Genomic DNA, 25,182 nt, shown 5'->3' on the forward strand with positions numbered 1-25,182 from the left:
GGATTAGGGGACAAGGTCAAAAGGGCGTGGCTTAGCGTCACGTCCGGGGTGGGGCCTAGCGGCCATGTTCAAGGGGCGGGGCTTGGGGGGGGGACGACTCCGGGGGCGGGGTTAGTGGACAGCCTCGTGGCAGTCTCGAGGTGAGTGACAGCGCGGGACCGTTTCGCGCCCTTTCTCCCCCCCCTCAGAGCTCCCCTGCTTGAGGGGATGGTGGGATTTTGCTGCTGGCGCCTGGCAGAGCCTGCGCAACCGCGGGGCCTCGGAGCAGAGGGGGCTCACTGAGGGCTGCGGGCAGGGAGGCGGGGGTAGGGATTGAGCGGAGCGACAGTGCGCAGCCCCGCATGGCGTTTGGGTGACCCGTCGCTTTGTCAGAGCAGAGAGTGGATGTTTTGGAGTGAAACTCGCAACGGGACAAACCCACGTTTCTGTTGAAAAGAAGCATCGCTGGCGGCAGGAGCTCCCTCAGCAGATGTGGTTCTGTGGAGAGGGGGTTTGTGCCTTTGCCCCTCGTTTCTGTCCTCTTGGCAGGGTGCGTTTAATCCAGCTCTAGGAAATGACACGCAGCCACAGCTTTCTGTCATGTGCGCTAAAATCTGTTAAAGCTTTTCTTCCTCTGCTCCTTCCCACAATGGAAAAAAAACAACAAAAAAAAAAAACAGTCGAAATCGAAGTAATAAAATAATGCTAGAAGAGTTAAGATTTTTGAGTCACTTCTGCTTTAAGGTGAAGTTCCTGCCAGCAGTTCTGCGGTGCAGGGGCAGGAAGGGGTTCGGAGGAGTTTTTTTCCGTTCTCACTTTCTCTGCTTGCAGAACAGCTTCACGTTTTGGATTATTGGGACACGCTTTTTCTGAACAAAAGCTTCATGCCCGGGAAGGGAAGCTGCTGAGAATACTAATCTTTAACAGTCCTCTGGTGTAAATGAAAGAGAAGAACAGCCATGTTCACACAGTTTTTAGTCAGTGCCCTGAGGAGCTTTCTTTCAGCTCTCTTGCTTACCAGTCAGTGTTGGGTCAGAGAGGAGACAAAACAGATATATTTTGAAAGAAATATAATGCATTCTTCTCTCCTTTTTGACTTCTGTATTTGCTGCCAAGACTCTGCTGCCCAGCAGGAAGGTGTCATGTCTGCAGGTTTCCAACCTAAGCCGTTCCATGATTCCTGCCTTCTCCACGCCTGTCTGAAGGTCACCCTGTCAGGTAGCCGTAAATTGCGTCAGAGTTGTGAAGTTGAGCTGAAGCAGACCAGTGTGAGCTCCTCCAGAGATCTGTCAAGAAATCATTTGCAATCTTAGCAATTTTTCCTTAGAGAAAAAGACTCAATCTAGTTTTTTTTGTTTTGTTTTTTCCTCCTAAAAGAGCCAGCATTAGTAGTCTACTCCGCTGCCTTTTGCTTCAGTCCTATTTTCTTAAATGTCCCCAATCAAATCCTAGGGTACTTGAGACCAATGATTTTTTCATTAACCTTTTCTTTGGCTAAAAGCCAGAATCCTGTAATGCGAAGAATAATGAAAGTAGTTACTGTAAACTAATTAACCTTCTGTTTTGTTGCACTGCAGATTAACTTTCTAAAACCTTTCATTTCTTTTTATTCTGGAAGTTGCCTTTTCTGTTCTGGAAGCCAATCTAGAGGGGGAGGCTGTGATTAAATCTCTCTCTTGTCTTTCCTCTCTGTTCCTACAGATTCAGATGTAGGTTTCTTTCCACCAGTTCACATCAGTGAGAATGCTGTCCCCTGAGCAGCTGTGACTGCTAGTTAGAGTGATTGCTTATATTGAAAATATGTTGAAATTTTTTTCTTGCACTTCCACTTTGCATGCCTATAACATTACAAAATCCCACAGTCTTTTTTTTTCTTATGTCACAGATGTGAAAGTCATTTTTAAGCTGTTTAAAAAGCTCTGTGTGCATGCAGAGTTTGTTCTGACTCTTGTCTACGTTAATATGGCAGTGATAGTTCTGGGTCACAGGCCAAAATGAGCAAGTGACTGAGATCTAATGTCCTTAGTGGATGCTCAGCAAATCCTGATATCAGGCCTGAGAAGATGGGAGAAAAAGGATGTAACTGTTCTACAGCTGGCATTGAATGCACCAAGTGCTCTCCCATGAACCCTGGGAGAACTGCATGGCATTACAGAGCCTTCTTTTCCTGTGCATGCTTGTCAGTTATCAAAGATTCAAATATCTTTCCTCTGATCAAGATTTATGAGCTTGGAAAATGACCTTAACAATACCTTTAGCTGATCTTTTGGGTAAGAGAAGGCCTGACAGTCTTAGCTTTTTTTCTTTTTTGAAGACTTAATGCATCTCCTCTTGGGGGAGAGAGTGTGTATAGTAAATACGCTTCAAGGCTTTTCTTCAGATTATAGATAATTTAACTGGACTTGGATTTGTGGGATTATAAAATACTTTCAGGCCACCTCAGTGATGCAGCGCGCTTCCTCACAGTACAAGCTGATGCTTGTCAGCCTGCCAGCTAGCTTGCTGCTCTGGGAGCACGGGGAAGCAGCTGTCTGGAAGGCAGAGCCACGTGGTGGAAGGCTTCAGCCTTATGTGGAGTACTTGTCCCTATGACCCAGACTGCTTCTCATCTGCTGTTGATGAGCTTGGTGTGGGACAACCTGAGAAGCTTTTCGCTGTCTTGGTGTGTGCTGAGTGCCTGGCCTCAGCGCACAGCACAGCATGGCTGTGTAGCTCCTGGCTGGGTTCCTGCATATTGTGTTTGGATAGAGGCAGTGCTGAGAGCCAGGGATCTGATTAAGCAGTTCATACCTCACCTAATCTTTTCCTGCTCTGAAAGTCTTTGTACTATAGAGATTTGACAACATATTGTCACAGCTTGCTTGCATTTTCAAACTTGCGTCCTTTACTTGGGAAAGAAAAACACTAACAAATGGAGAGCAGGCTGAAAGCCCAGCAGGCAGATGATCCCGGCTCATTCTCCTCCAGCCCTCAGGAAGCAAAGCAGCAGCACTGACATGCAGTGCTCCATGGGAGGGCAACAAGATACCCTTTGTGTTTCCAGTGTGGTAAGCCAACCCTTGGACATCAAAGTGATAAGGGAAGAAGCAGTGCAGGCTCCTGAGGAACACGCCCAGCCATAGGATATTATGGAAGTAAAATTTGCCTTAAGCATTGTTCTGTTTTTTTTTCTGTTTTATGGTCCCCTTGTTTGTCTGCACTCCTGACTGAATGAACTTGACAAGAGACTGAGTCATGCTTTCCATGTTCTCTGCCTGCAGAGTTTTATGCAAATCAAGTTACCACCATGAACCTGGCATAAGGCATTATCTCACAAGGAAGTACTGAATTGTTGTAGTGTTTAAGGTGATGTCAGGTGAGACTGGAGGATACTGGAGAAATGTTACAGAAAGTGACAAATCGAAGCCTAAACAAGTTAAAGGAAAGAAAGTTCCTGATGTTGGTTGTATTTGTGAAGCCAGTGTTGTACTACCTTCATCGTGCAGGGCATGAACATCCTTGGTTATAAAATACCCTGCTATACACATAATAAAGGCTAAGACTTTTTCTTAGTGATAAGCAGAACAGTCAGAATACACAATGGCTCAAAAGCATCTTTTGGCAGTCTTGTGACTATTCTTAGTTTGCTGAATTAAGTAAAACTCTCCAGTACATCACGAGAGTAGGATCATGTGTGCTGCATACCACCGGATTCCTTTTCATGCAGTGCTTGAATTTGATCTTACTTGAAGCCAATGTCCCTGCATTAAAAGCATCTGTATTGCAGAGCACAGTACTGCTAGACTTAGTGGAACTTTTTCACATTATTACTTTCATATCAATTGCAGAGAAGCTGAAGAGTCAGGATTTGACTGAAACACGTCATTGAATATTCTCTGAATATTGTAATCTTTTACCACCCCACCACATCCCTGAAAATTGACCTGCTGTTCTGAAAACTTCACATTTCTTCAGAGTGGGGTCAGTATGAAATGAAATGAAATGAAATGAAATGAAATGAAATGAAATGAAATGAAATGAAACTCTGTTGTACTCTGTTGTACTGTCCAAAAACAAGCAAAACACTGATTTCTTGGACAGAGAAATTAAAATTTGAAATGTGTTGTGTGCAGTGTGTTTAAAAGTCATCTCTGCATCATGCTGAATCAATCTAGTAAGGCCAGGGAGTTCTAAAATCTCCACGAATCTTTGCAAAGGTCTTTACCTTTACTGTGGAGCTTTATGTGAGCATCCCAGCCCTTCCTTTGGTCCTGACATAGTTGGCCTCTGTCTTCTGCAGGCTGCATAGGCCAAGCAGTAAATATTTATTTTGAGTCATATGAAATCTTTGGCTGTAACAATAGGAATTGTCAATATTTTGTGAGGATGGTTTCAGCCATGGTAGAATGTAGCCAAAGACCCTGCAGCTTCAGTGCTCATCCCTGTTCTGAATACGTAGGAAAGGCTTAATAGAAATATTTTCCAATAAGTAGATTACAGGTGGTAGATCTGGTTCGAAATAGGTTACAAGTTGGGCAATAAACGGGCTTAAAGAGGAGTAAAAGTGATCACGGTTAAATCTGAGCAGTAGTTAATGATTAGCCTTTGATACAGATAATGATATTCGTTCTGCTTGTCAGCATTATCTCAAAGTTTAGAAACTTTGGTCTGTCTCAGGATTGTAGCCTGTTTGGAGAAGTCTGCTCGCCTGGAGACAGTAGATGGAAAATCTGTCTCTGGAATAGTAAGTACTTAGACTTTATTTTTTTTTAAGTTCTGAATCATTTCTGCTTTGGATTAGCATCTCTCTGGCAGTCCAAGAGCTTGAAAGCTAGATGAAAAAGGCAGTGTTTAAGGCTTTTTTCCAGCATGGTTTATTGTCACGCAGAGCTGGGGTCAAACATCTGTTGATGGCTATCCATACCCTAGAGGTAATCTTGTCAGAAGAGCGTAATGAGATCAAGACTACTTCACTCTTCCAGAGGCAAGTTCCTTCCCAGAGAATGGCTTCATTCCGTTTCCTGTTTCTTGATATTGCAGGAGATCTCTCTTACTGAGGTGAAAACAACTGAACATAGGATTGTATTTTTGCCTCTTCCAAAGTGAACACGTAGAGGTAGGCTGTTCTATGGACTATAGCTATGAATTTGTCCTCTGAACCCTTACAGGTATTGGCATGACTGTGTGCCACATGTGCCATACTCTTGCTGTTATCTGAGATCAGAGAGCAAAAGTAGAAAAGTGCCTCTGGAGATACGTGTTTTAGCCTTTAACCATCTGCTGAAACACGGATTGACGTCCTGGACTTAACTCAAAACACTGCAGAATGGATTTTGCTGATGATGACTTATATTCTACCTTGCATTTTGCTCAGAAACAGCTTTAGGCTTCTTAAACTGGTATTACAAACAATCGAGGCACAAGAGAATTTGTTTCTTTGTTCTTTTGTTTTATGGCATAGGTGGTGATGCAGAGTTAAGTGAACAGGCATGCACTGTACTCCTGTAAATAGGGAAAACAGTGTTTTTCTAAAAGTCCCTTTTGCAAACCATTAAGCCATTAGTGAAAAGCCCACATTTAAAAGGTGACTGTGACATGCCTGGCTTGGAAATCCAAGTGTGTTCCCATGTGAGCTGACATCAACAGTGCAGCAAAGCCTGGCACAGCCCAGAACGGACAGCTCCAGGGAAGGAGGGTGGTTGAGTGGCCGCCCTGTAGTGCTGTGTGTGCACAGGGGCCCATACCTGTTTGTAAATGAACAGCCACTGTGAGAAGAAAGGGAGGAGAAATTCGAGTGAAATGTGCTCCTGGGATTTTTGTTCAAGGAAGCTCTCATGTGTGGTAGAAGCTGATGCATGATGAAGGTGTTGCTCCGTGATGAGCATGTGACATTACTGGAGATGGAGGAGCGTGTATGACTTGCTTAGATCAATATGTTTCATATCATACATGTGGAATGGATTCCAAAATTGGATTAACAGAGATTTTTGGATGGTGGTTTTCTTTTCCAGATCTAAAACATACCTGAAGGCCAGTTTAGAACTCGTGTGACTTGTTTTTTCCTGGGCTAATTTAGGATACAATGGTGAAAAGCAGCCAAAGGAGAAAAAAGCTTATTTTCTACATGTGCACATTTGTGTCTATGGCTTAGTTGATCCATTAAATTAAAACTGTCTTTGTTACCACAGCTCATTAGACATTGCCTGAATTCACTGGAGGGAAGATTTCTCTGCCAAAGGACTCCCAGAGTGAAATGTTCAACAAAGGGAGCTTTTTAGTTACGCTACAGATCTGGATCCAGGTCCATAAATGATGGCTTTTGCTCTCCAGAGTACACAGCAGCTCCACATCATCTCTACAAGAACAGACAGGTCCTTCACACGTACAGGACATCAAACTACATGTAGCTGTTGTGCTTAGTTGGCAGTAAGGTGCTGACCAGGCAACCTGCTCTTGCTGAGCCTGCTCGATCAGTGAAGTTAGACTGGGTGATCTCAGGAGGTCTCCTAGACCTCAGCAGTTCTGTTACCAAAATTGCTAACTACAAATTCTCCAGATACAACATTAGGAACAGTAAGGCCAAGCAGAAGAAGGTCTGTCAGTCTTCTGAATCGTGTTGATGGCTCTCCTTTATGTCGCTGTTTTATTTTTTTCTCTCTCTGCATTAGTTCCATCTCCATGAAACAGTTATTTATGATCTCACTGGATAGCATCTGTGGTTTTTTGCCTGTATGAAAGGCCAGCTAAAGCTCTTTTAGGGCATGTTGAGTCACACTGCATTTTTGCAACTGTAGAAAATGTTGTTTGCTTGAGAATGTGTTGTTGGCTCCTAGTTTCATTCTGTGTCTCCGAAGATTACTTTTCAGTCTTGCAGGATTTAAGGCCAGAAGGTGCCATTTGAGCCAACTCTGGTCAGAGCTGTTTATGGTATTTATACAGATGTGGCCCTTCTCACTTTATCAAGCTACACAGCAGTGGTTTATCAGATATCGTCTTGGAAGTATCTTGTCTATTGTTCCATGTAGATGGATTGCCTCTGCGTGTGGCCACTGAATGGTTACAAACAAAAATATTACTCCCTACCCTCTCAGCAAGGACACCTTTTCTGCATGAGGCAAGCTGTCCTATCAGTACTGCAGGTGGCTTGAACCTGCAGGAATGTGTTTGCTGAGTTCGTGAGCATGGTGGAGAAAGTCATACACAAAAGTGCTTTTGATTTGTTGATTGTCTTTTTCAGACTGAAATTTTGCCTTCATTATGTATATATGTAAAAAGTCTGTTGTAGGTAGAAGAATCTGTGCTTGATGAGGACATATAAAATAGGAGGAGAAGTTGAATATGAGCTTCTTCAGAGATAGAGATTTTCTGAGGAAGCAGAAGTTGCCCAATATCTCCTTTAGGATAAACTTTCAAATACAGATGTTGGTTTTTTTTTTAGGTTGAAAAGATTTTTGGAGTGTATTGCAAGGCTCAGGGCTCTGCAGTGCTTCAGTTCCTCAGCACGGGAGAAGCAGCAGGATGTGTTCCATCTCAGTGGTCACCACTCCTGCACTCAGTTGTGTAACATCACTGCCGAGCATAAGGAAGTATCTATTTATTCACGAAGTTACGTAATCTTGGAAAATGCAGGTCACAAAGAACTTCTTTTCTATCCTTTCCACCTCTTCCCAGTTACTGCCTCGTTTCTTTCTGCTGAGAGCAAGGAGGCTACGCTGCTCTCTTCAGCTGACAAAGAAGCACTATGAAATTATCAGCAAAGGAGTCCTGACTGAACATTGTACACAGTAAGATTGTGCTGGGATGTTCTGGCATCCCAGCAAGTCCTGTTGGACCATTGGGATTGAAGCCATCCTGCCTTATCTCTGCTTAAATACAGCACAGTTGCTGGGGGCAGGTAAGGTCCTCAGGTTTCTGTTCCAGGGTGCTGAGTACTAGGTGTGCTGAGAGCTGAGGACCAATTACTGCACTCCTGCTCCGTGCCCTTGATAATCGCAGGAGAAGAGATGGAGCTGTGATAAAGCAACCTGCCAGACTGCAAGCTCAGGGTAATTGCTTCAGAAATCTTAGACATGCAGTGCTGAAGAGGTTCTTCTCTAGATGCCTCCTGGAACTGCCTTTGATGGAAACTTGTTAGCACTAGCTCTGCATTCATGCTGCTGTTCACTGTAAGGAGTTTTGATGTTTGACATGCTTTTCTGAGAGCCCTTTTATAAAGAAGTGGTATCGTAGCATCCTCTGTCAGTTTTTAGCATTTCCAATCCTGTAAGCGCATCCAGATGAGCGACAGAGCTATTGTATGGCATCTCCTTTACTTTGGGAGCTGTGCTCCTCAGGCCTGGTGTCTTCTGAGGTGCCTCAATTCTGCTCTTCCAACAAACGTCCATTCTCTTTGGGTGGCAGGAAGCAGGAGACAGCTGCCTCATCCAGCTGGATGGGAAGGAAAGGAAGCAGCAGTGCAGAGTAGCAAGTACATGATATGAAAGGTCAGTGATGGAAGAAAGACAGAAATGAAAACAAGCAGGGGGGAAATACTGCAAATACAAAAGGGAAGAAGCTGTTTGTGGTGAGTGCAGAAATCCTCAGCGTGCTGCAGACCTTCAGAGCAAGCTTTGGCACCTGGTTGGCATGTGGGTCTCCTTGACTTGTGAGAGGAGCTCACTGGAGTTGAGTGCTCCTCTATCTAAGCTGCAACAGGAATGTGAGCAAAGAAGAAGGTTTTGTTGTGCTCAGAGATGGGCAGATCTGAGTGTTGAAGAGATCCTGCTTCCCTTTTAATTAGTAGCACCTTTGTCACTGTTCAGATACACTCTCCACTGATGTAGCATCTCACCTTCTCTGAATAGTGAGGCATTTGTTGGCGTACATTAGCAGTGAAACAACAGTGTGTGGCTGACATGTCTGTTCTGGTCTGCTTCTGGTCAGCAGGTGGGTGGCTGTGGGCCAGGAGAGCTATGTTTGTTTCCTGAACTGCACGTTTGATTTGCTTAGCTTGTAATTGTCAAAGCAGGCCATGGTTGGAATGTGCTCAGTTCCTTAAAAAAGTCCCAGTGGGACTCTAGGTTAATTTAACATCCCTCAGGTTAAAAGTATTTGTGTTTTATCAGGGAGATAATATGATAAAACAGGTAATATGACCTCAGGGAGGTTATAGCTGGTGTATTAGAACACTCTGTTCAGTACATGTTTCTAACACCTGTTTCTCCAAAACATGTTCAGTATATCCTTCATGGCTGTCCTTTGTGTGAATAAGAACCATGCATGCATGTGTCATCAGCCATCATCAGCCCCTGACAGCTTTCAGTATCTGTCCATCACCCAAAAATACCTCCCTCAGGCCAACCTTTTGTGGCAGATGTGCGCTCAGCAGCATCTGCAAAACCAGCACCTGTGGACAAGGCAAGTACTGAGGTGTATTTTGCAAGCGTGTATATCCTATGGTGTTCACAGGAGCTGCCAAATCCAATTCTAGTGGCACTTTTAGTGGCACATCCTTTGCTTTTGTATTTGTAGTGCCAGAACTGGGCTCTGCTTGCAGCGGCATGACAGTGGTCAAGTCAGATGTACTCACTGCTGTATTGTGTGCCCAGAAGCCAGTGGCACAACTTCAAAAACATTTTCACTTCCAGCACAGTGTGCTGGAGAGACTGTGTTGTTCCCTTAGGTCCTGCAGAAGGAAAGGCAGCTTGGGAAGCAGGTGGAGGTGGTGAATCCCCATGGTGTAGTGGGCATTTAATTTAAGTAATCTTAATTTAAGTAATCTTAACTTGGTGAGGGTTGAGAGGTGGCCAACACCAGCAAAGGAAATGTGGTTTGGGACCCTTTGTGAGGACCACGTTTGGGTGCTGACGGGAAGTTTCTGTATATTACAGGTGCTTGAGCCTGGGCAGTAAATGTCAGGCTTTTCTTATGGAAGTGAGGTTGCAGCTAGGAGAATGTTAAACTTTCCAGTTTTGCCACACTCCTTATGAGCATCCATTGTTTATAGCTTTTCCATCTCTTGTAGTTTCAGCATAGCTGGACAAGAGGTTTGTCTGGAGAGGAGTCCCTCTGTTATTCAGCCTCCCCAGCTCAACATTATTTTTTCCATCTGTAAGATCTCTTGCCAGCATTTAGTAGCTTTTCCTCCACTATTGTTGGTTTTATAGCTGCAATTTTGCTATGCAGAGTTGTTTCTGCAGCCTTCCACTTCATTGGGCCCGTTAGTAATGACATGGGCTGGCATGATATTCTGCTTCACAAAGTTCAGTGCATTGTCCTGTAAAGAACAGTCTGTCCTGAGATTTTTTTTCTTTTTCGTGTTCAAAGATGCAGAGATTCCCTGGGGAGGCTACATAAGCTGGAAGATTAGGAATGACCTCCTAAGCAGATCAAGCAGTCTCTAACAGAAGGTGCCCAGACAAGTTTGCTATGAAAATAAACTCCCTGCGAGGGACATGGCTGTAGCTGTGTTAGGCGGAAGAGCTCTGTCCCCTCCTCCAGTGTCAGGGATCATGCTGGGTGAATGCAGTCCATTTTAACCTTAGTTGTGTATCTGAGTCTTGCTTTGGTTCAGTACAAAAGGACTCACATTGATATTTTTGTCAGCTTCTGTTAGTCTTCATTAAAAGTTGACTAATGGATGTAACTGCTGTGAGCTACCAAACGTTGTGCAACTCCTGCGTGAGGCAGCATCTCAGATGGAATCTATGCTCTGAAGTTGGACTGCCAGTTTTTGCTACATGCAGGAGTGTGAAGTGATAATTTCTTGAGGAGGGTGTAGTCTGTTTCTTGGGAAAAAACCATCCTTAAAATGGGAAGGACAAGTATATATTGGTACAAGTGCAGCTTGTGGGGAGAAAAACATAAGGAGTTGGGAAGTAAAATCCAAAGAAACAGTGGCAGCCAGGAGCCCTGAAGGGCTGGGCTGTGCAGCTCAAATGAAGTGTGAGAAAACAGAAACAGCGAAATGACTCCATTTGGCATGGCTCTTTTGGGATCTTTGTCAAGACCCATGGGCACCCCTAAAGCTCCCCAAGCACTGAGGAAGTTGCCCGTACTTGCAGAGTATTGCCCCCAGCCCTGGGATCTGGCCTTCTGCAAAGAGCCTCAGCTTATCTCTCACCCTCAGACCTCCTAGCGTGGGCAGCATACGCTTTGTTCACCCTCAGATCAGAGTTCGTTGGCGTGCTCTTAAGAAAAGGACATCTCTTAGCCTGGACAAAAAGTCAGTCTTATGCATGATTTAGGAATGATAGTGATTCTGAGATGCTATGTGATCTATTTTGCACCGTCAGCATCCCTGGCTGGGCAGCAGTAGTTCCAGCCTGGGGCCTTTGATGGAGGTGATGAGAGGATTAATTCTTGCATATGGCTTTCTCCCGTTATGCCACTTGTGTTGTGTGTAATAGCTGCCAAGACCCGGTCCCCATGTGCTACTCATTTGATTGCATCTCCTGGTAACATCCTCACTGCCTGCAACCCCGTTGTGCTTCACATTCTTCTTTTGAGGATGAACACAGCGTGCTGCTGGTGATGTTTGCCCACCATATCCTGCACTCAAGCCAGACAACTTCTAAAGCTTACAGGGGGAACGTGCCCTCTGCCTCTGTGTCTGTAAGGCACAGTGTATTCTAAAGAGCAATCTTTAAAGCGTGCCCATACAGCTTGGCACAGGAGGGCTCTGTCTGGTGTTGCTGAATTCCCTTGTAGTACCAACAGGTTGAATTTGTGTGTTCCTCAGATGTGCCTCTGAGCAGCTCTGAAGTGAAGCCTGAGATCCTGAAGGAGGAGCAGTAGGTCCACAAATTAGGAAAGGAAGTGGTTAAAGTTGTCCAGGTTGCCAGGAAATGGAATTGACTGCAAGCAGTGCTTAGGTCTTACAGCAAGCTTGGGCCATTCAGTGAAGGCCACGGGCAGAGCCAGGGAGCGGTGCTGTAGCGTCTGCAGATGCTCTGCTTCCCCTCCCACCTCTGCTTACTGCATTGGGGGGAAAGAAAAAATTGGGCTTGAGGCTGTGAGCTCAGAGCTAGGGTAACTCAACTAGTCTGCCAGCCGGACTGCTGTGAGTAGAGCACTGATAACTTTGGGCTGCTTTTTCCATTACTTACGTCTTTCATAAGTAGCATTCCTTTGTGTCGTGCAGGACTGGGCACTACGTGATGTGCAAGCAAGAGATCTTTGCCTTTCCAACTTGCTGCTTTTAATATTCTTCCCTTGGATTTCTCTAGAGTGTTTTCATTTTAATTGTCAGTATAGCTTACCAGATATTTTTCACTTCTTGTTCAGAAGGAGAGAAGGACCCCCTGGCCCACTTCTCACTATCGGAAACACTGTTGGAGATACGTTAGGTAAGAATCACTCCAGCAGAGGAGCAGCAGGAATCCGGAGGCTTCTACGCAGAGCCAGCTGATCGGCAGGGCTGTCCTGTGTGCTGCTGCTGCAGGGAGCCCCTGCAGCCAGCACTCTGCTGAACAACTCACTGGTGTGAGGGAAGCTGGAGAGGTGTTATTTGGAGATTCAAGTCCTCTTGGGCAAAGCCAGTGGAATTAGTTTTATTTCTTCCTTTTTCAGAACTGGCGTGGGAAGGAGAGGGCACTGATTTGAAGGGAAGAGTTTGCTGCTGTAGTGAGCAAAATTCATCTATGTATTCATCTAGGGCTCCATCGTTAATCCTATTAGACTTCTGCTTTGGAAAGTGGCTTCGTTCCTTTTGAATCTTACTCTAAGGAAGCTCTGTGTGTTGAATTTCAGGCTGAGCTGGCTTGTAAAGCTTTCTGGGAGCTTGGCAGACCCTTCCCACGGTCTGTCCTGTTTCTGCATGTCTTGTGTTTCTTATTAAAAGCTGCATCACCTTTGGGTAGCTGGAAGGCAGTTTACCGTGGAAAAATATGACTTGATGATTATACTAAAATTTGGCAGAATTCTGGATTAACTCCAGAGCAAAGCCACAGTAGGTTGGGAACCTATCATAGAGTGTATATAATGGCAGTTGTCTTATGGCTGAGACCTGCTTCAGAAGGCGGCTTTATGTTTGGCATCTCATCTGGTCCAGCTTTTTTACCCTGTTTCTATTGTGTACTGGCACAAGATCCCTATCTTTCCTTCATTTTTGCATTCCCTGAAGCTGTTACCGTGGCTTCCCTGTGTGCATGAAACTGGAGAAATGTTTGCAATGGGTGAAAGTTAGTTCTGATGCTGAACCTGAGCTGATAGTTTGTTATTGCTAGATCCTGCTCCTGTCTGCAGAATTCTCCTAAATCATACTGGTTTGCTGAGCTGTGAAGGTGGCATTGCAGTTGGGGGTACGAATCTCAACCTATGTGCTGAGGTCTACCAGCTCAAAGCAGCACAAGTCCTGCACAGAGCTCTGGATTTGGCTGTTTTCCCTGAGAACCAGAGGGGTCACAAAATGGAGGCTGTGGCTTCTCTGGTTTGAGACAACAGCGCCCAGAGGGAAAGAAATCCCGGGAAGAATTTCCTCATTCTTTTGCCCTGTCCCACCCTGTTTGTTCTCTTATGCAGTAGATTACTGCAAAGTGAAAAGAAATCTTTGTGTGCGAGTGTCCCTGGTTACAGTGCAGCACCGAGGCAGGTGTACCATATGGTCTGCACCCTTCAGGTGTGCAAACACTGAGAAATGCTGGAGCCTGGTGCAGCCTCTGTCTGATCCAGGTCCCCTGGCCAGGGTGCTCAGGAGCCCGCCCCAGTGCCTCTTTCCTTCTGTGCGAACATGAAACAGGCAGCAGTCGAGAGATCAAGTCATCTATTCAGACAAAAATACCTAATGCTGAAATGTTGAGTTTGCACAAGACTTAAACCTATTTAGAGAATTTGCTGCAATAGAAACTTGCATGTTTGTGGGTTTTTTTTTTTCTTCCCAGTTCTGGAGTCGACTAGGTAAAAAATGGTGACTTTGTTTCATGGCCAGCACAGCTCCTGTCAGTCAGCTCCTCTCTGCTAAAGCAAACCAGAGCTTTGTAACTTGAAATATTTGCCTTTAATCTGTTCTTCCTGCTGTCCCAGATACTGTTTTTTACCCCAAGATACAGTTAGAGACCTGCCAGACTGTAACTCACTGGGTTACTCCACTGGACATGATTTAGTTTTAAACATTGTTTTTGTCCTGTTATCAGAACAGGTAGCAGAAAAAAATGGCTGCAGTGTCTCGGTGTAGGTTATTTTCTCTTACATTACTTAATTCCCATGCTTTTCAGTATCTCACAACGTGTCTTTCAGTGGTAGGTAACTGCAGCAGGGAGATGGATTTGGTGTCAGAGCCCCAGTGTGGAAAGTTGCTATGCTGGTGAGCATCAAGCATGGCCTTTCTAAGCTGTACAGGACCCTGCCCAGCCACATGTGAATGCTGCCCTTGTTGGTAAGGCTAGTATTCCGTAAATATTTAGAGAAGGCACATGTTGTTTTTCCTTTTCTGAAGACCAGTGACAGTAAATTGGGAAAAACTGGACAGAAACCAACCACAAAGGGAGTTTTTAGCCTGGTAAGAAATAGCTTCTGTGGAACCTGTGGAGTTGGAAAGAAGCGTAACATTCTGAAATGAATGAATAATAAAACTGGACTGTAGTCATCAGTGAGAGCGTGTAACAGCCAAAGCAGAAGCTGTGGGTCAGTCAACTGAAAGAAGAGGGAAGAGAGATTTGGGCCAGAGGAGAGGGGAAGTTCTTGGTTTACTTCATTCCTCTCATGGGACTTATCTTTGATCTCACAATTTAAACCATGTTGGCTGCTCTTCCTTCTCTGCTGCAGAAGATGTTTTGAAGCCTGTGTATCTTGGCAGATGATTCTTTTTCCAGCTGTTTGTATTTTGGAACTTCAGTTCTAGCTCTTGAGCATTTGGTCTCAGGAAAAAAAAATGGGATCTTAAAAGCTTTGCTATGTGAAATTTGTGCTGTTTGCTCTGGTGTCCTTAGGTAATGCTTATCTGTGTCAGGTGAGCTGTTTATTGCATTTGTCTATTTTTTTTCTTTTTTTTTTTCCTCCTCCTGAACATTTTTCTGGGCTGTTTTTCTGGTCTTAATGTCTAAGTAGAGATTAGAGATGATAATAGGTACAAGATGTTAGCAGAAGTATGGACAGGGAATACATTCTGCTTTTAGGCAGGACCAATAGACTATGAGGTAACTTTCCAAGCAAGTTGTTGTGAAGGAGCCTGATGCAGTAAGAGATATGCTGCAAACATTATCTGCACAGAGATGCAGAAAATACCTGAGCCACCTATTGTGGATACAGCTAATACTAGCTGACTTGAATGCAAACAGGTGCCTAATTCCATTCATCAATGCTAGTGTTTGCAAGGAGTCTTAGTTCTTTCTCTTGCTTCCTGCACTGTTAACATAGCTTCCTTGTTCTCCTCAAATCTTCAGCTTCTCTCATGGCTCTTTAACTCCGAAGCCTTTGGAGGCCACCTCCTGTCCCTTCTGCTCTGCAGGGACACGTCAACTGTCCTGAGTCCCCAGCGATTCCTACACAGATCTGTTGTAAGGTCACTGTCACAGACTGAACCAGTTCCACTGGCAGCTCCTTGCTGTTTGGGTTTTTCGTTTGCTAACACTGCTTTCAGTTTGGAAACCTTTTCTAGAGTTTCACTTTGTATTCTCAGTCTGAACTTATCTGTTCAGACACCCAGTGTCTTTTAGTTACGATGCTCTTTTCTCTGCAGAGATCATTTCTCTAGGACTAGAGTCCATCTTATCTCTCTCCTCTTTTTTTTTTTTTTTTTGTTTAATAACAACTTAATCAGACAATGTATCTGTACTTTATGATTTCATTTGATTTTACCTGTGATCTGTGCTGGGAGGGCACATGGAGTTCCAGACAGGGTCCAGTACAGCAGTGTCAGTACTTACCTTCAGTGATGTCTGACCTGCACTTTCTGTCACTATGATGAATGTGCTGTTTCAGGACTGACTGGTGTTCCCACATTGTTTTTCCTGTTGCTGTTTCTACCTGAAGAACTTTCACTTCACACCAGGAATCATTACAGGTTATCCATCTCAGGTTGTGCTGGGGTGCAGACTGAGAAGCCATGGGCACCTCTTGGCGTGCTTTTATTTTTGATGTAGTATGTCCAGATGTACCTGATTTGCAGTAACCTGATAAGGGATTTAGACTGTCAGCCTTCTGAGTGTTTCTCTCATTGTGTGTAATGTGATTAGAGGGGAGATGTGACAAAGTAAAGCTCATGGAAATGCAATTGGATTGCCTCTGGCTGTTGCAGACCTTTGCCTGGCTGTAGGTCTTGTACCACCTAACATAATTTCTTTGTTAAACATGTTCCCAATAAAAGGCATAACTGTCAATTAAGAGAAATACTGTAACCTGATCCTTTAGTATATGCAATTTAAAATGGTGCTTGAGATATTTTTTGCCATTTGCACGACTGCAATTGAGAAGAGACAGGGTTTTTTTCTTCTGACAGATAAGAAATGTTCCTTTGTGCTGAGCACTTGTCCCCTTGTGCTACCTCAATCACATTAGGCTGTTTTTCTGGCAAGAATGTTTAGGATGGTGCAGCAGCACAGTGCTGTAAAGCTGCAAGGGACACACCTCCTTTATATTGTCCTGCTTGCTTTGCTGTATGTTCTCTAGTTGTAGTCCAGGACCAAGGGGGTGCTCCAGAAATTTATTCCTAGGCAGTAGTTCTTAGGCAATATCTTGATGGCTTAGAGTATTTTCTCTTTCCATAGCAGCAAAGAAACCATACTCTGCTTAGACAAGTGTTGCTTCCTATTAGATTTTTCCCCTTTGTTTTTCAGGGTCCCATTTTTCGACGTGCCTTTTTGAATGCCTCTGCAATAAAGATGTCTCACCACATGATGAACAGCTCCACGTTGCCGACCACACATCCTGAACATCACCATTCCACAGCGTCTCCGGGAGGTGGTCATGGATCTGGGATGATGATGATGGTAAGTGGTTAGTCAGCATTAACCTCAAGCTTTTACTTGTTTGTGGTTCAGGGTAACTTGTCTTGCTATTCAGAATTGGGAATTTAACTTAGATGTGAAAAGCATGAATCAATCCAGTTAAACACAAGCCCTGTTGTGGTTCTTTGATGGTGAAGGAGTAGTAGGAAGTGCTGTGCAACATGAGATGTATTTCAGAACTGGGATCCTACGACAAATGCTTTTCAGCGAAAACCTTTCTAGCAGCCAGTCTGGGATCTGCTCTCTAGCAAACTAACAGCAGAACAAAGCAAACATTTTCCTGCAAGAAAAGGAGATGGACGGAGTTTGCCTGGGCTATTAGTAAAAGCCTTAACCAGCACTGAGAGGAATGCACGTTGTTGTAATGGATTGTGTTGACCTGCAGGCAAAAAAACTCCCTGCCCTTTTTCTCCTGAACTGTAGCACCTGCTGGGCTTGTGGAGCAAAGTGCTTCAGGGCTCTCTGCCACATTGGCATTAAGGGTGTGTTGGTCCTGAGTCCTGCTGCTCTAGCTGACTTTGATTTAAGCAAGTTCAGACTTGTGCATGCTGGCATTACTAAAGCTTTGCAGAGATGCTGGAGTTCCCATGGAGGTGACTGTAGGATCTGTGCCAATGAAAAAGTTCTAGGTACTTTTTCAACTATCTCCCTTTTTAAAATATCTTTGGAGTGAGTCTGAGATTATTAAAACATGGCTTAAGCTCCAAAGGGAGGGGAGAGAGTGTGCATTTCAACTTAAAAAGAGAACATGCTCCAAAATATACTTTGTAAACCTTCATTTGAAGTTTGCTTGCCAGTCGTATGTCCCAAAGAGAAGCACAGTTGCTTCTTCTATTGCAAGCATATCATAGGAAGAGAGGAAAGGATTAGAGCATCCTTCCTCTTTGTGAGCGTGGTCCTGTGCAGAGTCCAGTAGTGCTGGAGGGACTTGCATCATCACTGGTGGCTCCTCTGGAAGAGTCTCAAGAGCTCCTCAAGAAGCTCACCACGCAGTCTCACAGCTACGTACTGGCATTCTTCAGTCTGTTAACTTCTGAGCAGTTCTTTACAAGTGTTAGGTGTGTATCTTCAATGGATAATTGCTGGACCCTGACTGCAACTGAAAATTCTGATCAAGCACATAAGATTTTGAGTTGACATTGCTCATAAAATGGAGAGGGAAGGAAGTAAATAGGTGCAGCATCCTAAATCATCGAATGGACACATTAATGTTTGCATATTTCCATTCCTCACTGGCACCGAGTCACAAGCTGCGCTTCAGCTGCGCTGTTTGTGCACCTGGGCTGTCACACTTTTTTGTGAGCTTTTTTCTTTTCGTGAAAAATATTTAAGTGATTAAAGAAATGGTTGTTTTATAGTCACTTCTGCACTGGGGTGATGAATGTCTATTGTCCTCAAGACGTGCTGAGCTGCAGTGTATTTACCCAGATGGGAAGATTATATGGACTGTGGCTGACCTGGAATTGCATCCCCCCTTCTCATAGTATTCTCTGGCTGGGTTCAGGAATACTTATTTTCACCCAGGGGTGGCTCTGATCCCGCTTTTTATGTTTTTTACTAATTACTGTCCCTTTATTTAGGCCTCTCCTTCTCCCATAAGGTGTTGAGGGTTTCCATGGAGAGATGATAGTCTGCTGGCACAGTGCAGGAACAGGCCAGCAGTGAGCTGTCCAAGCCCTTATCTGTGTGAGCTTATGTGAAGCTGCTGGAGAACTGCTCTGCACGCCAGCCAGTGAGAAGTCGTGGAAAGGCAAGGTTGAGCTCCACAATGACATTCCCAACTCCTGAATACTGCTGTTCTGAGGAGAAAATGAGCTTAAAAAGCAAAGAGAAGGCTCTTTTCTATAGCAGGTACCTTGGAGGAACATGCCTACTGCCCAGGGCACTACCTAAAAGAGCTTCCCACTAGAACTAGAAACTGCAGTGTCTTCAGCCATTCCTGTGCTGTGTCTGTTCTTCAAGTCAGTCTTGAGACCAGCTGAAATGATTTAAATTCTTGTCATAGCAGCAATAACCTTTGCTGTATTTTTGTGAGCTCCATCTCAGCATGAGCTATTCAGGCTCATCTGTATGTTCTCTGTGTCTTGGGCAGGCGATGACTTTCCACTTCAGCTACGAGAATGTGCCCTTGCTGTTTTCTGGTCTTACAATCAATACTCCTGGAGGTTAGTGACACTGCTTTGTCCGTTCCAAATAAAATAATTGCAATTACATTTGAATGTTGCTGGAATTACCTTGTTATGTGAAAAATATCCACACATGCTGCAACAAATCTGTTCTAAATGGTACGGGTTGGGGGAAAAAAAGGAAGGTGTTTTAGGTAGTTCCAGAGTTTGACTTGTCTTCCTAGCTGAAGTGGTTCTAGTTTCAATTAATGGGTGAAATTCCAGTTAGTGTGTGGGTTAAACTCACTTTTCCCATCTGCATGTGTATGCCTGGTGCCCAGCTATGAACTGCAGTGTGGCATGGTTGTTGAATCACATGGTGTCTTTTCTGACATATTCCGAAGCAAACCTCTTCTGTTGCACAGATAGAATAACACTTCCTCTTTTGTCAGAAATGGCTGGTGCTTTTGTGGCCGTCTTCTTCCTAGCCATGTTCTATGAAGGCCTTAAGATTGCCCGGGAGTGTCTGCTCCGCAAATCCCAGGTCAGCATTCGCTACAACTCCATGCCAGTGCCAGGTCCCAATGGCACCATCCTGATGGAGACACACAAAACTGTTGGGTAAGAATCTAGCTTCCTCCTAAGACAAATCTCCTCAGCACCTGAGAAGGGAAAAAACTGGGACAGAACAAACTTTATGCTCTCTGCAAAGTAAATTACATTCAGGCTTGGATGTTGCTTGAACTGCTTGGCTGCCCAGGATGGAGGACAAAACAGGGAAAGTGGCAAGGAGCCAGATGAGCTTTTAAAGAATACATTTTGGGGAGTCCTAGGAACAGAATTTGGGTGTTATCACTAGTGACGGGCAGAAAATACTTACAATTCTCCTGTTGACAGCATCTACTCAGGAAAAAACAAAACAAAAAAAACCCACTCTGCTTATTTATGAAGGGAAAGATAAACTTTAGAAGTTTTGTTTCTCAGCTAAAAGTTTTGTCATCACAGTGAATGCTGAATTTCCCTTACTGTTGATAAGCTTTGTGGAGAAAAACACAGTTACGAGTGAAAAATGCATGTTGCAACTTGTCCAGACTGCTTTATCTTCTCTGCCATTTCACACCCACCTTGGCATCTCATTAGCCCAAGAGCTAAGTTTTCTCATAAGGAATTTGCATTCTGTGTCTCATGAATGGATGCTCACTGTTCTTTGGGTTTTGTGTTCTCAGGCAGCAGATGCTGAGCTTCCCTCACCTCCTACAGACTGTACTGCACATCATTCAAGTCGTGGTCAGTTACTTTCTTATGCTGATCTTCATGACATACAACGGATACCTCTGCATAGCCGTGGCAGCAGGGGCAGGGATGGGTTATTTCTTCTTCAGTTGGAAAAAGGCAGTTGTTGTGGATATCACTGAGCACTGCCATTAATACTGGAACTGCCCAGAAGCCCCTCCATCCCACTGCTCTCTTAAAATGCAGCCATCATGAAGACTGGATCATCCTAAGCTGAAAGAAAAGACATAACAAACGTCTGCTGGAGTTCACCACAGGTTCCTAGCTGGGGTGCAGGGATGTGAGAAACTGGGATATGCAAGACCCCCATGCTGCAGGTGGGCAGCTCAGGAGTCCCACATTAGCTGTCCTTGGATAGGATTTGCTTTAGTCTCAGATTATGCCATGGCAGAAATGTAGAGTTTATTCTTTTTTTTTTTTTTTCTTTTTTTTTTTTAAAAAAGAAACATTTTATTCTAAATTGTAAATGCTTGTCTGTGAGGATTTTATGAACAGCAGTTAAAAATGGGCATCACCAATGGAGCCAATGTGTGCAAATGGCTATTTTGTAGCCTAGTTTAATATTACATATTAATAATATAATAATATATAATATTAGTTTAATATGTACACAGTGCCAGTGGAGATCTCCCTGCCATTGTGGCTTTTGGGGCCAATGACACCTTCTAACACAGAGGTTTGCAGAGGAAGACGTGCTGCTCATCAGACACACTCAGGTCTGTTCCAGCGAGTGAGAACTTGGACAGAAGTATGTGAGCCCTGTGCTCTGGAGGGTTGAGATGAGTCTGTCCTCCAAGCCCACCACAGTATGAATGTTGCTAGATTTCAGATGCATTTTACTCAGTGGTTTTACTCAGCTTCAAGTGCTAACATTTCAGTTTGGCTGCTTTCACATCTGAATCGTTGCAATGTATGGGGTAGGTGCAGGACAAAAATTGCATATTTACAGGGCAAGAAGATTTTAAATAGACCAATGAACCTGTATTAACTTCAGGTTCGGTTGCACCTGAATGTGTCTAGAGCTAGACTTCTAGCTTACTAATACTAATTCTGTAAATGAAGCAAGAGATAAATATTAATTTAATTACACTAAAAGCTAAAATGTCGTAACAGGGTGTTTCTTGAGTAAAATGAGTGAAATAAAATAACTGTGTTCCTGTAAGAGAGAAATTTGGGGAAGAGAAGAAAGAAACATTGGGACTACAGCAGTCCTTTGTTAATTCAGTTAATTTGGAGTTGCTCGGGCTGATTTAAAAAAAAAATTAATGTCAAAAGTAAATGACTCCTTAGTAATCATGCTGTGACTTTGTTAGCTCGGAGGTGCAAGAGTTGACAGTACCAATGGTGGGCACTTGTAGTAGCACAGTCAAGAACTTTCCGTTTAGGCTATGAGCTTTATACACATTTCACAGGCAAACCAGGGTAACTTTCTGGATGGGTGAGGCCCAGAAATTGCTTTGGGAGCAGTTTTGTTTTAGCACTTAGTTGTTAAACTGCTCGTGTTGCAGAAAGTTAGAGTGCAAAGCAGAAGACTCTTCTGTCCAGGATGTCCAATTTCTGCCTGTAAATGGCAGAAAAGGGGATACTGGTATTTTTTAGATGGCTAAGGCAAAACAGGCACCACTTGGACTGATAACTAGGATGTGCCATGTGAGAACAGGAAATCCTTTTAAGTGTCTGGGCACACGCAGTAGCAGTTCTTTTCTCTGAAGGTGCTACTAGTCACACTGTTACCAGCAGCAGAGTAAGGAAAGCTGACCTTTGTGAAGAGGGGTTTAGGCTCCTTTAGCCTGTGTGCCTTATGCAGCCAGGCCCAGCCTTCTGTCTGTGCTGCTCCTGCTGCCACCAGTGGAGCCTAATTTCTTTGCAAGGCAGCAGGAAATCTGTGGCTGCTGCTGCTGGGCATCCTGCTCAGCTCTTGAATTGCACCGCCTCAAGTTAGCCTTCCTGTGGGTGGCCCCAGGCATTTAATTGTCTGCCTTGTTTTCTTTGGGCAGTGCAAATACTGAACAAAGGAGAAGAATTAAAAGCAAGCTCAGCTTTATAGTTTCTTTCTGTAGCAAATTTGCATCTGAGTGAAAGAAGCTTTCACAGAAAAGTTCTGGACACCTCCTGACAAATAGGAAAAGCTCTTCCAGATCTCTGTAGGGAGTTATGTATAGAGCAGGCCACAGAAGGACATAGGTAGACCATAGGATGCTCTTTTTTCTGCATCTGTCACAAAGGAAAAAACTGAGTCTCTAAGCAATCCTATTTCTCTGTGAGAGTGGAATACAGACTCTTCAATCTCAGTGTGTGAGCTGCGAGGACATCTTAGTGCCTGTGAGTGAAACACAGCAGAGTGTTGGAGTTGGCTGTGTTCTGAAAGAGGGAGAGCTGTCCTGTAGAGACCTCATATCTGGTTTGAGTTCAGAGCTGATGTTCTCAGCACCAGTCTGTGGTTTTCCTTGAACAAGCTGTTGCTGTTGCAGGGATGTGTGACTGTAGTGTGTCATGTACCTCTTCCTATATCATTCTCTAAAATAAAACTTATGCTTGACTTGATCTTGCTATCAGTGAAGCTTTTTAGCCACCTTTCCTTTTGCATTCAAGTGTCCAGACTTGAATTCTCTGATTATTCCAATCAGAGAAGGATAAATTGGGGACTATGCAATAGCTGTGGCTTTTACAATAGAAGTTCAATTCTGCTAGCTTTTCTGCATCATTGTACATGCATCCTCCCTTGAAATCATCTCTCTCTTGATGAGTAACTGTTGACAATCCAGAAAAGCCATGTACCTCCCTGCACCCCAGCCTCCCTCAGGCCCACCAGATGCCACCAGCTGCTCTGTTGGCCCAGCCTGCTGTTTGCTTCCCCAAACTGAGCAAAACCTGGCCACCCTGATGATGACTTGCACTGACTGCGTTTGATGCAGTCCTGGCCTTTATGCTGGCTGTATTTAAAGCTGTCCTGTTGTTACACTAAACTTGTGTTGAGTGGTGCTTGGAGGGAGATGAGGACTAATGATTATTAGAACCGAGTAAATTCTATTTGTATGCCAATATATGTAGCATGCTTAGAATGTGATTCCCATGTCTGTCTCTGCGTGCACCCTGATGTTTTGTCCTGACACGCTGTGCCTCTGGATTACCAGCTTGGAAGAAATGCACAGGGTATCCAGGCTGTGTTCATCTGTGGGCTTCTGTTGTTTTTCTCCCAGTGCCTTCTCAGTTGATCTGGAGCCAGTCCCAACAGATCCAAAAGGATGGATAGTTTTGTTTACAGTGGTCTGTCACTTTTGATTTTACTCTTGCTCTTTGTGAAGGTAACTTGTCTAGTAACATATCAAAGATCTCCTGTATATAATTAACTAATAAAATAGATTGCATTTTATCGATGTGTGTTTTAGAATCAATCATTAATGCAGAGACTGCAGCTACAGTGAGGGCCAGCATCATTCAGTGATCCACAAGTGTCTGCTTTGCTGACAAAAGACCCAGCAGCCACAGAACTGACATGGGCTGCTCCTGCTGCTTTTCTCTGGCATGACTCCCCTGTGCCTGTACTAACTGTGCAAGTGAGCAGCAGTGGCTGAGCATCCATCATCCTGTGGCTGCAGATCATAGGAACAGCACCCCCTGAGCATCTGGTCATCAGCAGGAAGCTCTGAAGCTGCTAGTATGGGAGCGTGTGAGGTAGCTGAGACAGTCCAGGTAAACTTGGCATAGCGTGAGGAAAGTAGAGCTGGAAAGGGGAATTAGTGCTCTCCATATCTGCTGCGTGGATCTGAGGGAGTGGTGAAAGGGTGTGAGCTTGAGAGAGCTGTGCAAATGAGCCTACCTGCTGAGTGCTAGTGTTTGTACACCAAGGAATTGCGTAACAGTGTAACACGGTGTTATTATGGATCATTCTCACCCATACGTGAGACATGAAGCACTGCGCTGATTTTTCTTCCCCCATGCAACCGAAGGAGACCCAGGGCCTTTGTTCCTCCACTCGAGGCATGCTAGAAATGCTGAACAGCAGAGCAGTCCCTGATCATTCAGTGCAGCGTTAAGCTCTGCTTTAGTCCCGATCGCGACGTTCCAGTTTAAGGAACAGTTTGAAGAGTTTGAAGTTTCGCGTTTCCCCACCCTGACCAGAAATGTGGTGCACAACAGCAGGATTGTGCTGTCAGCTCAGCCAGCAGCTGTGGGGCGCTGCTGCTCTCCTGTCCCTTCTCAGCGCTGTGACAGCTGGGAAGCGGCTGCACTGCGCTCCTCGGATATACAGCTCGGACGAGACGCGGGCGGCTCCTTCCACAGCCTTACCAAGCGGAGCAGCATCCGGGAAAAAACTTCCTGTGCTCGCTTCTAAAAAAGAACGCATTTATTTAAAACAGCACAGCCGCCCCAGGGCTCTCACGGGTGGTAAGGAGGACGGGGGAGGGCGGACCGCCCGGGGCGGCACAGCGCCGCGGCCCCGTCAGAACTCGAAGGTACCGAAATGCGCAGCGCGGACGCCGGCCTTGGGCTGGGGCTTGTAGCCGATACGGTCGTTGATGATCTGCTCCCGGCTCTTGTGCTCGCTGCCTAGCGCGATGCCCGCCGCCTCCTCGCCGGTCGCCACCTCCGCCTCCTCCCGCTGCTTCTTGCGGCTCTGCGGAGCGGAGGGACCGCGTCAAGGCACGGCGCGTGCTAGGCCGGGCCCGCCCAGGCCGGCCGCCCCCACGGGCCCCGCGCGCACCTCCAGGTCCTTCCGGACGCCTTCGAACTCCTCGATGTCATCCAACTTCAGCTCCAGGCGCGTCGGCTTCCGCCGCAGCATCACTCCCGCCGCCGTCGATCTCCCGGCCTGCTCCGCGCGGTGCCCCGCCCCTTCCGATCTGTCTCGTACATCCAGCGTCTTCCGGTCTACCCCATCTTGTCCCGCCTCTTCCGGTTTG

General features: G+C 45.0%; 2 protein-coding genes across 9 annotated transcripts; one reads left to right on the top strand and one right to left on the bottom strand.

Annotated features, from left to right (window-relative positions):
• The first annotated feature begins 37 nt into the window (after positions 1 to 37).
• SLC31A1 (solute carrier family 31 member 1) lies at positions 38 to 23,651 on the top strand. 8 transcript variants are annotated; one of them, XM_052681260.1, is made up of 8 exons: positions 86 to 140; positions 1,096 to 1,197; positions 3,807 to 3,939; positions 4,636 to 4,702; positions 16,710 to 16,862; positions 18,973 to 19,045; positions 19,438 to 19,606; positions 20,212 to 23,651. In XM_052681260.1, exons 5-8 carry the CDS (start codon positions 16,755 to 16,757, stop codon positions 20,411 to 20,413), a joined length of 552 nt encoding a protein of 183 aa, XP_052537220.1. In that variant the 5' UTR covers positions 86 to 140; positions 1,096 to 1,197; positions 3,807 to 3,939; positions 4,636 to 4,702; positions 16,710 to 16,754; the 3' UTR covers positions 20,414 to 23,651. The 8 variants fall into 8 exon arrangements, with proteins under 8 accessions (XP_052537224.1, XP_052537220.1, XP_052537225.1 ...); XM_052681263.1 differs by lacking the exon at positions 86 to 140 and adding an exon at positions 12,223 to 12,284 and having other exon boundaries at positions 1,090 to 1,197; XM_052681265.1 differs by lacking the exons at positions 1,096 to 1,197; positions 3,807 to 3,939; positions 4,636 to 4,702 and adding an exon at positions 12,223 to 12,284 and having other exon boundaries at positions 125 to 140.
• A 957-nt stretch (positions 23,652 to 24,608) lies between these two features.
• On the bottom strand, positions 24,609 to 25,171 carry CDC26 (cell division cycle 26). The gene is made up of 2 exons (XM_052681269.1): positions 24,984 to 25,171; positions 24,609 to 24,896 (listed from the first exon to the last, which is right to left on the bottom strand). Exons 1-2 carry the CDS (start codon positions 25,062 to 25,064, stop codon positions 24,723 to 24,725), a joined length of 255 nt encoding a protein of 84 aa, XP_052537229.1. The 5' UTR covers positions 25,065 to 25,171; the 3' UTR covers positions 24,609 to 24,722.
• Between the last annotated feature and the right edge of the window lie 11 nt (positions 25,172 to 25,182).

Source organism: Tympanuchus pallidicinctus, unplaced genomic scaffold (genome assembly GCF_026119805.1).
Source record: "Tympanuchus pallidicinctus isolate F22 unplaced genomic scaffold, pur_lepc_1.0 scaffold19, whole genome shotgun sequence".
In the NCBI taxonomy this organism is placed as follows: domain Eukaryota; kingdom Metazoa; phylum Chordata; class Aves; order Galliformes; family Phasianidae; genus Tympanuchus; species Tympanuchus pallidicinctus.